This window comes from Lissotriton vulgaris, chromosome 2_1, assembly GCF_964263255.1.
Source record: "Lissotriton vulgaris chromosome 2_1, aLisVul1.2, whole genome shotgun sequence".
In the NCBI taxonomy this organism is placed as follows: domain Eukaryota; kingdom Metazoa; phylum Chordata; class Amphibia; order Caudata; family Salamandridae; genus Lissotriton; species Lissotriton vulgaris.
In genome coordinates this window covers 1,447,189,449-1,447,203,600 of record NC_141687.1, presented here as the reverse complement: position 1 = coordinate 1,447,203,600, position 14,152 = coordinate 1,447,189,449, and the positions used below count along the sequence as shown (strand labels likewise).

Below are 14,152 nucleotides of genomic sequence, written 5' to 3'. Positions count from 1 at the left end.
TGCCGGAGGAAGATCCTTCTCCTATCTGGCAGCCAAGACATGGAACTCCCTCCCCACCCACCTCCGGCTGACCCAGGACCATTTCGCGTTCAGGAAACAACTCAAGACCTGGCTGTTCGAGCAGTAGCGACCCCCCTCCCCCAGCGCCTTGAGACCCTTGCGGGTGAGTAGCGCGCTCTACAAATTCCTTGATTGATTGATTGATTGAAACCTGCCACCTTGCTACCACTTCCATCAGATTCAGACACTACTGAACAACATGATTGTATTTTTCGAACAGAGGAAGAGACAAAAGGGAGAATAGATCTCAATGATACTCCAATTTCTAATCCTGATGGAACACTATATGTTGATGGTTCCTGTTTTAAATTGCCTAATGGGGATACTACAGCAGCCTATGACATTACAACGTTGCACACAATAGTAGAGACAGCTAGAATATCATACAATTCAGCTCAAGTAGCAGAGTTAATAGCATTGACAAGGGCTTGCGAATTAGCGAGAGACAAAAAGGTTAACATATACACGGACAGTCAATATGCATTCGGAGTGGCGCACAATTTTGGACGCCTTTGGGAAGAAAGAGGTTTTCTTACCTCCCATGGGACACAAATACAACATGGGCAGTTAGTTAGTCACTTGCTCGAATCACTTACTTTGCCCACACAAGTAGGGATTATTAAATGTAGTGCCCACAAAAAGATAACAGATGACATTGGAAGAGGAAATGCTCATGCAGACCAAGTAGCGAAAGAAACAGCCAGAGACTTGTCCAACCGAATGTATAAGGCTGGTCCAGCACGATGGATTATGGACAGCGGAATGTGTGAGGGTACTCTAGATATGTGAAAAACATACAAGCAGAAGCCACTCAAGAAGAGGGAGACAAATGGTGGGAAATGACTGGTAGGCTAGATAACACTTGTTGTTGGACAGATTTGTCCGATCAACAGAGATGGCTACTACCTAATGCTTATGTTATTCCTGTTGTGACAATGGCTCATGGTCCAGCTCACATTAGTGCCAAAGGAATATGTAAGCTTTTAGCACCAGTGTGGCAAAACTCCAACATTCCCAAATACGCAGATAATCTAGTGAAAATTTGTATGGTGTGCATGATGTATAATCCAGGAAAGGGAATGCCAACTCCAGCAGGACACTTTGCACCACCGATATATCCCTTTGAAGTCCTCCAAATAGATTACATTAATATGGCGAGGTGTAACAACCTAAAATATGTACTTGTGGTGGTATGTGCCTTTTCCAAATGGATAGAGGCCTATCCCCTCAAAGACAATACGGCCTTAACAACTGCCAAAGCCCTTTTGAAGGAATTCTTTCCAAGATTCGGCTTGCCCCGATTCATTTGGAGTGACAACGGAAGTGAATTTGTAGGCCAAGTCATGCAGAAAGTTTATACTGGTCTAGGTATTCGACAGAAATTCCATGCAGCAAATCATCCGCAATCAGCAGGTTTAGTGGAACGCTATAATGGAACCTTGAAGCTGAAGCTTGCAAAGATACAAGCCACTACGGGCCTGGCATGGCCTGACGCATTGTCTCTTGCCCTTCTATCAACCAGGACTACAATGTACTCGTGCATGGGGCTTAGCCCCTACGAGATTGTGTTTGGACGTCCAGCTAATGTTTAGGGTGCCCCCCCTAGACACAGGAAATATTCTGATATCGAATATCCCATATTAATTGATTATTTGAATGAATTAACTAAAAGAATGTCTGTCCTCCATCAACAGGTGCATGACGCTTTGCCTCCAGCTTCCACAGACCAGGGCCATTCCATACACCCAGGCGATTGGGTTTGCATCAAAAACTTCCAGAGGACCAAGAATCTTGAGCCAAGATGGAAACCTACCCAGCAGGTCTTACTCTCAACAAGAACTGCACTTAAAGTTGCTGGAAGAAGAAACTGGGTGCACGGGGTACATTGCAAGAAAGTACCCCTGCCCCTACCTTATGATCGATGGGTGAAGGATGAACTAGGAGACGTGGAATGTGAGAAAGTTCCAAGATTTGTACCTTTGAGTGATGCACGCTTAAATTATACTGAATCTGAGAAAGAGGAGGACAATATCCTCCAAGCAGCGTTACCATCTTCATTGAGATTAGACACTACTGAGCCTCACCTCCTTTTTCAAGATCAAACGGTACCTGGTTCAATGAGATATAACTTGAGGCCAAGACTAAACAAGAACACTTCAGCAATGCCTCAGTAATTTTTTTTGTCCATGATTTCGCGCCACTGGGCCATTAAAAGGTCCAGTTCTTCAGCTAGAAGCGGTTCCAGAGGATGACTATTGTAGAGCTAAGTGTTAAAGACCTGTTTTTTGCAGAAAGTCTTTGGTCATTCAGAGCAGTATACAGGCCACGGTAATAGGAGGTGCCACGCAAAGTATTGAAATGGATCTTGAAAATATGAAATACCAGAAAAATGCAATTCAACATTAAAGCCGAGATACAGTTAGAGAAAAAAATGCTCTTGTAGCTATTGACTAGAATTGCTAATCTAGTAACACGTCTATTACTACAAGAACCATACTTATATGTCTTCTATAAACATATCATGGAATTCTGATTTCATCAGGGAATAATTAAAACGGTGGGGTCATGAACAATGAACAAATTAAAGCTAGTTGCAAAGGCTTGAAAGTGGGTATAAGATTTCCAAAACTGGAAATAAATGGGAATGTTCAGACCAATAAAGTCGGTCTCGCTCCCACTGAACCATAAGAGACACATCTCATCCAGGTCTAGATCTTTCATTTACAAGAATGATTCGCTCAGGGAAACTAATCTTGAACATTACATTATACTAAAAAAACATTCCTAGAGTGTCATCATTCCGGTTACATGCATTAAATAACAATGACAAAAAGTTACATAAGTAATAAACATGAAATAGATACCTCATATGTGCATTGCAATATTGTTTTGCATACTGAGTCCATGTTCCAAATGTTCGAGGGTAAAGAGCCTCAATCTGCATGAATAGCTGAAAAAAATGAATTTTCATACAAATAATTAACTTGCTAAGCAGACAAGAGAGTATTTCAATCACACAGGACCTATACTTAACTTATTCAGACACAAATGAAAGAGACCTACTTGTAAGATTTTTCCATCAACATGTGTATCCTGCACAAACAAATATTCACAACAGACCTTCACAAGTACACAATACTCAGAATTAAAACAAACGTCCTATTACTCATTCTAAATGTAAAGCAATATACTTGTCCAGGAAAATACTTAGAAAGAGAATAGGGCAGGAACACCTGCTAATTTGTATCAAAAATCAGTCAAGACAGATTAAAGGTGTCCTAAGATATTCTCCCTTAAAAGTGAGGATAACCAAAGCAATTGATTTTTAAAGGATCACATTTTGAGGAAGAAAATCTTTTATACCGGTTACTTTGGATTCCCAATAACAAATTAGCTCGAAGCAATAGGTGACTTTATTAATTAGCATGGGATGCTTAGTTAAGAATCCCATGTTAGTCAATGAGGTCACCTCTTGCTGGGAGCCAGATTACCGAGCAGTACCGACCAATGGAAAGAAGTCAAGAGAAAAATAGTTTACTAAAACAGAGTTTTCAGAACAGACAGCAAAACACCACCCTATAACTCTCACACTCACTGGAAATACATGGGCACAGAAATCTGGCCATTTTAATGAACATACATCACTGATAACCTGAATTCAGCTATATTTCAATCCTAAGAAAATCACCTATTTGTGAGCTGGTACTGTATTCAACATTTTGTGTCACCAGACAAAAACAGGTAAACCCATTTTGAAACAAGTTATTTCCTAAAAGAGATGTCAAAGAGTCCGCAAGAGCGAAGAATTGTATCAAAACAATACCATTTTCGTGTCAAGAATAGATTTGGAAGGGAACAGCCCAAGAATCAGAGATCTTATAGGAGATGAACAAAATAAAGGTGTCAACTGTCCTAGCTAAGCAAATTGAGGCAGTGAAGTACTGGTATCCTTAAAAGACCAGTGTTTCATTTAATATTTGCTATAGCAGCTGCTTCTCTGGTTCAATTTCCTTACATTCACTTTTTTTCTTTTAAAAGCATACAGGATATCGAAAGGGCAAGTTAAAAAGATCTTTTCACTTCGGGTCAGTTTCTCATTATGAGTGGCTTCTTTTGAAAAGAAAAAAGAAATTAAAATCCATTAATACTGCTGGATCTGCAATGTAGGGGGACATCTTCGTTATGGAGAAATGCTTGTTGCCAGCATGGCATCCTTCACAGATTTACATGCCGGACAATGACAAGGTGCGCATAAGGCATGGAAAGTGGGGAGAATCACCCTATTGAAATGGGGCTTACAACATTGCTTGTCCCGCTGTTGCTTGTCCTCTAGTTTGGTAGATCAGTCAGCGTTTGGTAAAAATGTATGGCTGTTGTTGCTACCATGGTGCTGTGCTAATATCAGGTAACAGGACGTAGTTCTGGAGGGCCGCAATAGGTGCATTCTCTCACGAGAAATTTAATAACGCCCTCCAGGACCATAACTGGTGAAAGTATCCCTCACCACTAGGTCACTCTTAAGATTATCCAGCATGCCATTATAACTCCCCTCCAGACAAACCCAAACTTAAACCGTAAATACTTATTAAGTTCCTCCTAATTGCAACTAGGCCTGGGCGGTAAATTCCGTTGCGCTTGAGGAATTTGCGAAATTTGGGTAATTTCGCATTCCGCTGAGAACACGGAATTGACCAAAATTCCACGATCCACATTCACGGCTTTGCGGAATTTTTTGCTTGTTCGCGCTTTCAAAATGCGTGTTCGCAAGATATTTCCCCCCCCCAGCACGCAAACAGCGTTCGAGAACAGGAAAAAAGCATCGCCAACGGAAGAAGCAATTCTGCGTGTTTGCAGAACTCTGCCTGCTAACGGAGATTTTTTTTTTTTTTGGTAAAATTTTTATTTATTCAAGGTTTTAAGCAGAAGAAAGGAGGAGAAAAGAAGATGAGAAAAGAAAGAGGCGAGAATAAAGGAACAGGCGACATCCCGCCATAAATCCCCACACAGGGGGTGCTGGAGAACAGTGCTGCAGAAAAACCAAAAGTACATAAAGGGAGACGGCAATTAGCGTTGTCAGACGCAATGCAAATGTCATTGTTCGCCAATCTCCATTGAGTGGGGGGAACACCAACGTCTTCAGCAAACAGTCCAAAGTTCTCAAAAGTAGGCGGTGTCCCAATCAGGATCACAATCATATAGGAAGGCCGTGCAGTCCGTCTTCACATGCAAATTGTGTCGCAACCAAAAGTAGATCAAGAACCCCAACCCAACAACCCACCCACCCCCACTCCCCCCCCCACCCCCCACCCTGTCCCTGGTGGTGGCGACCATCATGCACTCAAAACAACATCATGCAAGCAGGCGGTTAAATTTGGAAGAGATGTAATGCACGAAGACCTGAGGGGCAAATCGCAGATGGCAAACCTCGAGACAGAAACCTAACCAAGGGTCCCCAGTTAAACATGAAGTTTTTAAAATTCCCCAAGAAGGTATCTGACAGTCTCTCCATACTCAGTAGTCGCCATAACCGTGCGTGCCATAAAGAGATAGCCGGAGCTGTCGGGCTTTTCCAAGCGGCTGCCAAGGTCAATTTGGCCGCTCCCAGGCACAGCCATATAATGCATTTATCGGCCCTAGTTTGGTGTTCCAACAGCGGGTCTCTAAGCCCCAACAGGACATATTCCATTGAATCCGGAATTGGATAGCCCATCACATCCTTGATGTGGGATAGGATCTCGGACCAGAATGGTCGGATGGTAGGACAGTCCCACCAGATGTGGCGGAAGTCACCCAGCATACCACAGCCACGCCAGCACTTATCTAAGGTCGTCGGAAATATCCGATGTAACTTAGATGGATATAGATACCAGTCAAATATAAGCTTCAGATGAGCCTCTCTAAGATCTGTTGAATGATTATGTGCCGCTACATCTCGCCAAAGGGCCCTCCACTCATTGTCAGAAATGTTCCTACCCAATGTGGTCTCCCAGTGGTCCATGTATCGAGGTCGGGGGGACACCGTGGTGTCTAGTAACATCCCATAAATGAAGGAAATCGTTCCCTTCATGGTGGACGTGCGAAGAATAAAAGCCTCAAACTTCGTCAATGGTCTAATAGCGGCATCTACCACTCCAGGTGATGTTGCCCAGTGTAGGAGTTGGAGGTGCCGAAACCGCTCAGTGGTCAGAACCCCATAATCCCACATACATTTATGGAAGGTAAGAGGCGCCGTACCATGAAACAGGTGAGTGAGGGCTCTGCAACCATCCTCTCTCCAGACACCAAAGGGTCCATCCGTCAGGGCCGGAGGAAAGGCCGGGTTGAAATGGATGGGAGTAAATGGGGATGAGAAGGTGGTCCACCGGTCGTTGCCACTGACCGTGTCCCAGACTTTTAACACTGTGCTGGTGGGAGTGCTAATATACGCGTTTCTGGGTCGGTCCGCTTTAGGTTTCCAGGCCAAGTCCCAGATGGATCTCCCGGCCACACTCCGATCCATATGGAGCCAGTGCTTCTCCGAGAGCTGTTGGGACCATTCCACCATTACTCTTAATTGGGCAGCTTTATAATACAAGTGCATGTCTGGGAACCCCACCCCACCTTCCATTCGTGGACGTCGAAGCACTGCATAGGAAAGTCGCGCCCAGCCGCCTTGCCATACAAATTTCAACATCAGAGTCTTTAGTCAACGGAAATAGTCCAACTCCACCGGGATGGGCAATGCCTGGAAGAGATACAAAAGTTTTGGTAGGAGGACCATTGTAAGCGCATGAATCCTACCCAACCGCGAGATGTACTTCGGCTTCCATCTCTCCAGCTCCGTGCGTATCGCCGCCAGCATCGGGGGAAAGTTGGCCTGGAACAGTGCGCCTAGGGTAGAGGTCAGTCTCACACCCAGATATAACAGGGACGAAGTCGACCATGATAGTGGTGTAAGCGCTTGGATCCGATGCACCTCGTCGGGAGGTAGAGTTAGGTTCAGAATATACGATTTGTCGAAATTGACTCTGAATCCTGCCACCGTCTCAAATTCCGAGAGCACCGTATGGACATAGGGTAACGATAGTGCCGGATCCCTAACCGAAAGTAACACGTCGTCCGCGAAGAGCGATATCTTATGTTGTTCACCTGAGAAGGAGAGGCCCAAGATTCGTTCGTTCTCCCGAATCGCTAGAGCCAACGGTTCAATGCTTAAAGCAAAGAGGAGTGGGGAGAGCGGGCACCCCTGACGCGTACCGCGGGAATGGTGGAAACTCCCGGATCTATGGCCATTAATCAGCAACCGAGATGTGGGGTTGTTATAGTTAGCCTCAAGCATTCTTATGAAGTGGGGAGAAAAACCGAAGGCCTCCAGTGTGCGATGTAAAAAGCCCCAATCGACGCGATCAAAGGCTTTCTCCGCGTCGAGCCCTACTAATACCGCCGGTATGCGAAATCTATTAGCTTTCTCGATTAGATGGATTACGCGCCTCAAGTTGTCATGAGTTTGCCGACCCTTTATAAACCCGGACTGGTCCGGGTGGACAAGGGCCGGCATCAAATCCTGTAACCTACCAACAAGAATAGAAGAATACAACTTAGCGTCTAGATTAAGGAGCGCTATCGGGTGATAAGACGCGCATTTGGTAAGATCCTTCCCCGGTTTGGGGAGGACGGTAATCAGAGCCTCGGCCATAGTTGCAGAGGATCTCCCCTCAGACGCCATTGCATTAAAGAGGGAAACCAGGTAATCGCAGAGGTCCGATGCAAACGTCTTGTAGAACAGGGCCGTGTAATCGTCAGGGCCCGGGGCCTTGTGGAGTTTCAGAGCCTTAATGGCGTCCAAAACCTCCTCCCTAGTGATGGGGGAAGACAGTAAGTCATTCCATTCCCTGGAAACCTGTGGTATAGGGAGACCATTCAAGAACGCAGATTGGGCATCCAGGTCAAGGGCGTCGCTCGAATAAAGATCTGCATAAAAGCGGCCAAAAAGGGCTGCCTTGTCCGCATCCCTGTGCCGAACAGAGCCCGTGTGGTCCTGTATGCCCCCAATATAATCCTTCTCGCTTTTATCACGAAGCTGCCGGGCCAGGTGACGTCCCACCTTGTTCCCTTGGGAGTAGGAGACGCGTCGAAGGCGCAGGAGGGTAAACTCAGCCCGGTTGTTGTAGTGGGCCTTCAATTTTCCTCTCACCGCCGTTAGTGGTTGGAGGGTCACCCTAGAGGAGTTTGACTTGTGCGCCTGTTCCAAAGCAGCGAGTTCCGTCTCCAGGGCCTTCCTCTCCTTCCTCCGAAGCTTGTTGAGGCTCGCATTGAGGGCGAGGTATGTACTCCGTATTGAGGCCTTGCATGCATCCCATGTGGTATATACTGATGTATCAGAGGGCGGGTTAAGAGCAAAAAACTCTCCTATAGCCCTTCGCAGCTCCTTACAAGACACCTCATCCCGTACCAACGCTGCTGGGAAGTACCACTTCCGCCAACCGTCCCCCCCCCACGGACCAATGCAACCCAAGGACCACCAGGCTATGGTCAGACACCGAAAGTGGAAAAACTCTAGCAGTTCGGACATCCCCCCTGAGGGCTTGGCTAATAAAAATATGGTCTATACGAGAGTACGAGCGATGGACATGGGAGAAAAATGTATAATCCTTGGTCTGAGGGTGTAAGAAGCGCCAGCTGTCCACCAACCCCAATTCGCCTATTTGCCGCTGCGTTTCTTCCGAAAAGACCCCAGAGTCTGCCCTGCGCGCCCCCGAACTATCCATATCCCTGTCCCACACCATGTTGAAGTCCCCCAATAGGCTAACGGAGATTCTTTTACCGTTTCGCGGAGCTATGCGTAGCACGACTACGCAAATGCCGCCTACCTCTAATTACAACCCTTCCTTGCCTATCCAATATCTTTGGGATATTTGTGGTTTCTTACTAGCTAGAAAGTGTACATATCTGGACAAATTTCGATGAGGCTTTCACACAAAATATAGCACAAAAAACACTCTTAGCATTCTGTGCCAACATTTTGGCCATAATTTTGACTTCATAATTTCTCTGCGACCTTCAGCGCCATCTCCAATGAACACATGTCTATGAATGAACTCCTTATTGACCTTTCATCTCCTATCACACCATTAACTTGTTCATATCCTTAGTCACATCAGTCAACTGCAAATATACCAAGAATGTAAAATGTCTTAACTACCGTAATAGAAAGTTTCAATTCTATTAAGGACACAGAGGCGAGGATTAGGCTGTTCTTTCTACACTTTTATTACTGAAGTCATTAGAAAAAAACTAGACGAGACTTCATTTCCCACAACATTTGTGGAAAAAGTTATGGTTCAACTTCAATAATGTCCATTCATTTCGCTCCACAGCATCTCATTGGTCCCTTGTCACTGTCGCCGCCTCCTCTTTTTTTCTGTGACTGCAGACGGGCAGTGGCCCTCTTAATCCTGTTTTGACCCATCAGATCATAGGGAAAAGGATCGAAGATGCATGAAACCATAACTGGAATATGCTTATAGCCAACAGTATATGCTAACAACTACAGAGTACATCATTTTAGACTCCACAACAGTACCGATAAGACATGTGTTACACAGAGCCAGTATCAAATGAGTAAAGCATACTTACACATACGTGTTTTCCCGTATTAGGGTGGGAGTAAATTAAACCAGGTAAGTTCATCCTCGCCCCGTGTCCTTAATAGAAATGAAACTTTCCATTAAGATAGCTAGGAAATTTTACATTCTATGTCAGGACGGGAGGCGAGGATTATGCTTGTTTAAAGCTTATCCACAACCAGCGAAGCCAGAATCTCGACTGGTTATAAATAGAACCTTTTAAACCAAAAGTCTGAAGACCAGTCTGCTGAGTTGAGGATATTCTCTAAACGGGCCTTGAGGGAGAACGCCTTTGACGCCATAGCCCCTCTGACAGAGTGAGCGCCAAACAACTTAGTATCTATGCCAGATTCTTGCATGGCCCATCGTACCCATCTGGCGATAGTGGGTAAACTGACTGCCCAGAATAGCTTCAATAGGGCTATCAGGAGTTGTCTTTCTCCATGTGGGTGGACATCTGCTGTCATCTCATAGCTCTTGATGCACTACACGACATATAGCTTTGCGGAATCTGGAAGGGAAGTATAGGTAACCAAGTGGGAATTACATTTTGTATGCCTTGAGATGTGGAAAGTAACCCCATCCGAAATAAAAACTCTACCTATTAGGTCCAAAGCCCTTATATCTGAGACTCGCCGGCATGAAACCAAACAGAGATGGGTGACTAATTTAGCTGAGAGCTCCTTCTGAGAGAGGTATTTGTTAGATCTCCAAGACAAAAAACATATTGAGGACTTTGTTCACATCCCATAGGACTGAGTATCTGGGTTCCCGGAGAGAGGGATAGGTGGATGCCTGCAACAGTTTCACATTAAATCAAATCAAATCACGTGTTTGTTAAGCCTGACTACTCACCCGTAAGGGTCTCAAGGCGCTGGTGGTGTGGGAGGGTTTGCAGGTTCAAGTCCATCAAGAAAAGGGTCTGTCGAACAGCCAGGTTTTGAGGTTTCTTGCGAAGATGGGGAGCGATATTATCTGTCTGAAGTGGAGCGGAAGGTCATTCCAGGCACTGGCCGCGCAGAAGGAGAAGGAGCGGCCTCCCGATCTGATCTTTCTGGTGTGGGGGACCATGGTGTAGGAGAGCTGGGCTGATCGTAGGGTCCTTTGAGGTGCGTGGAATTTGAGTCAGCTTTTCAGGTATGCTGATCCAGTGTCATGGAGGGCCTTGTGAGCGTGGGTTAGCATCTTGAAGGTGACTCTAGCTACAATGGGGAACCAGTGGAGTGTGCGCAGGTGCTGGGAGATGTGGCAGTGGCTTGGCAGGTTGAGGACCAGTCTTGCGGCAGCGTTTTGGATGTTCTGCAGCTTGCGGGTGAGGTTTTTGTTTATTCTGGCATAGAGTTCGTTCCCGTAGTCGAGCCTGCTGGTGACCAGGGCGTGAGTGACGGTCTTTCTGTGTTTGAGGGGGATCCATTTGAAGGTCTTACGTGGGAGGCAGAGGGTGTGGAAGCAAGAGGACGAGACAGAGTTGATCTGGCGGTCCATTTTGACTGCTGAGTCCAAGATGATTTCCAGGTTGCGTGCAAGGGGGTGGGCTGGCTTCCGAGGGCGGGGGCCCCCAGGACCGTTCCAGGCGTCTTGGTTTGGGCCCGTTTTGTTTGTGTTAAGTTGTAGGCAGCTGTTTTTCGTCCATTTTGCGACGGCTTCTATGCCTTCTCGAAAGTTGTGTCTGGAGGTGTTGGGTTTTTTGGATAGGGAGAGGATGAGTCTGGTGTCGTCTGCATATGACACAATGTTGAGTCCGTAGGTTCTGGCGATGGGGGCGAGCGGAGCAATGTAGATGTTGAAGAGCGTAGGGCTGAGGGAGGACCACTAAGGGGGAACTTCACAGGTGGAAGGTTTAGGGTCTGGGAGGAAAGAGGGGAGTCTGACTCGCTGCGTTCTGCCGGACAGGAAGGACTGGATCCAGTCGAGGGCCTTATCTTGGATCCCTGCGTCGTGGAGTCTGCGTATTAGGGTGCGGTGAGAGACTGTTTCGAACATCTCTGAGAGGTCGAGGAGGATGAGGGCTTTGTCCAGTAAGGTACGGATGTCGTCTGTTGGGGCAAGGAGTGCGGTTTCCATACTGTGGTTTTTTCTGAAGCCAGATTGGGAGGAGTCGAGGATATTGTGCTCTACGATGAATGTGGCGAGTTGGCTGTTGATGGCTTTCTCAATGACTTTCGCTGGGAACGGGAGCAGGGAGATGGGTCTGTATTTTTAGAGGTCGGAGGGGTCTGCCGAGGGTTTCTTCAGGAGGGGGTTGATCTCAGCGTGTTTCCAGTCGTCAGGGAACAGGGCGGTTGCCACAGAGCGGTTGATGGTGTGGTAGAGCATGGGTGCGATGGTGTCGGCGGCTCTTTTGAAAATGTGGTGGGGCAGGGGTCTGTGGGGGCCGCGGAGTGGATTGACTTCATCGTCTTCAGTGTGTCTTCGGTGGTGAGGGCTGTCCAGTTGTCGATCGCTGGCTTCAGGGTGTCGGGGGTGGTTGGTGAGGGTTCAGTCTGTTGGCTGTCTTTGTCGAAGATGTCGTAGATGCTCTTGATTTTGTGGTGAAAAAAGGTTCTGAGTTTGTCGCAGAGGTCTTGTGAGGGAGGGATGTCGGTAGACTCACTGGTGGGTTGGGCGAACTCCTTGATGATTTTGAAGAGTTCTTTCCTGTTGTGTGTGGAGATTCCGTCTTCAATCATTTTTTTCCTCATTTTTCTGATGAGCTGGTGGTGGGCGTTGGAGGCGGCTCTGAAGTTGTTATGGGCTTCTGTGGATTTGGTGTTCCTCCAGGACTTTTCGAGGCGGCGGCAAGTGCGCCTGGACTCTCGAAGTTCGGGGGTGAACCATCTAGCTTTCTTGGCGTGGGTGTTGTTGTTTTTCTTGAGGGGGGAGTTTCCATACGAGAGGGTGTTCCCCAACTGGATGGTCACCGACCTGTGAATGGCCTACCGTAATTGCAGACCTAAAGGTATTGATGGATCTATAGGCAAGGTCGTTTGATGCCAGGGAGGCGAGGAAATTCAGAATGTGGACAATGTCTGTCCTCACGGGGTCCAGAATTCTCTGGTGACACCAGCCCAGCCATCTAGCCCACGCCATTATGAAGTGTTTGATAGTGCTATCGGCCCATACTCTCCAGAGGAGTGATGCAGCCTGCAGCAAAAGCCCTCAGACTATTCAACATTCCATTTACTCTTCCAGGCCATAAGCGACAGATTCTTGAATGACCAGATGATGGGGATTCTCCTCTGGATCTTTGAGGATATCCGGAAACGGGGGTAGAAGAATTGGAGAATCCCAAGAAAGTTCCTGTAGAACCAGATACCAGACTTGCGATCTCCACATCAGAGTCACTAGGCCAACATCTACTATCAGTCTCCGGACCTGCGCCGAAAGGCACATGATCATTGTGTGGAAATCGAAAATAATTTGTTAGCATAAGCTGAAGCCATCTTGTCTGTGGCATCCATTTTGTTAGCTATATCATTCTCCCATCCTCTGCTGCTCGTCTTTTCCCCTACTTGTCTATTTTAGTTGACTTCCTGACTCAGCTAAAAGCAATATGCATGCTAAAGAGTTTGTAGCTGCCAGAACACCTGGTCTCAGACTCAACTGTCAATCTCTTAGTGCGGCCATAAGCACTCCTTCTCCCCCTTCCACTTTGCTGACTAAGTGATTTTCCATCTATCCAGGTTTGTTAGTAACTATTCCTGTGTAGGCCTGTACCTTTTATGTGTATCCACATGCTTACAAGCACCATGGTCTGTGTATTCAAGTCACTATCTCCTGGAACACTTGAGGGTGTTTGTTGGACTTGGCCTTTTCCCCCCAAATTTTTCGCTTTCTGCCCCCCTAATTTGGATGTCTCCCCCATGGTATTAAATATGTATGGACCATGTGTGGTAGGAGTTGCCCTGGTGTAAAATTAAATATTATTAAATGGTGTGCAGAAAACAATCCCCATTTTAAAAATGTACCTGACTAAAATGTACTGAGTCTTAAAATGGATGCCATGGCCCTGGGTAGTGCCACCTGACTGCGTTAGGTCAGCGGTCTAGATAATATTACCCAGCTACCCCTAGCTTTTGGAGGGAAAGCCTGGCACCCAGGGTGCTCACCCCCTCCCCTAGAACCAGTTTAGGTTAGATGTGCCAACATTCTAGAAGGTCCTGGCACTGCCTGGGAGGAGGGTATAAATAGGGAGAAGTGTCACCAGAGAGTCAGTCAGCGCGGGGACAAAGAAGAGAGGGGACCTGCTGTGAGGTGCTACCACCACATGGGCCTGTGAGCTGGGCTCTGCACCCCTATAAACCCCCCTCTGCTGTCCCCATGGGCCCCTGATAAGGGAGGACCCCTACCCAGGTCCCAGACACTGTGGGACCTGGACCTACGCCAGCGCTGAGAGAAAGAGGTGCCAAGAAGAGGAGGAATGCTGTGGGCCTGAGCCCCCCAGGAGGTGAGGAGTGTGCCCCTGGGGCTGGCTGTGGAACTGTTCGCCCCTCCCCTCCATGAGGTGC

At 46.9% G+C, this 14,152-nt stretch overlaps 1 protein-coding gene across 3 annotated transcripts in view; it reads right to left on the bottom strand.

Moving 5' to 3' along the window:
• Positions 1-14,152, bottom strand: part of ZRANB3 (zinc finger RANBP2-type containing 3) — an 881,708-nt gene that overhangs the window by 507,758 nt on the left and 359,798 nt on the right. For all 3 annotated transcript variants that reach the window (XM_086957301.1, XM_086957303.1, XM_086957302.1), the window contains one exon: positions 2,925-3,010. In XM_086957301.1, coding sequence (XP_086813427.1) covers positions 2,925-3,010 — 86 coding nt within the window. The remainder of the gene's footprint in view (positions 1-2,924; positions 3,011-14,152) is intronic.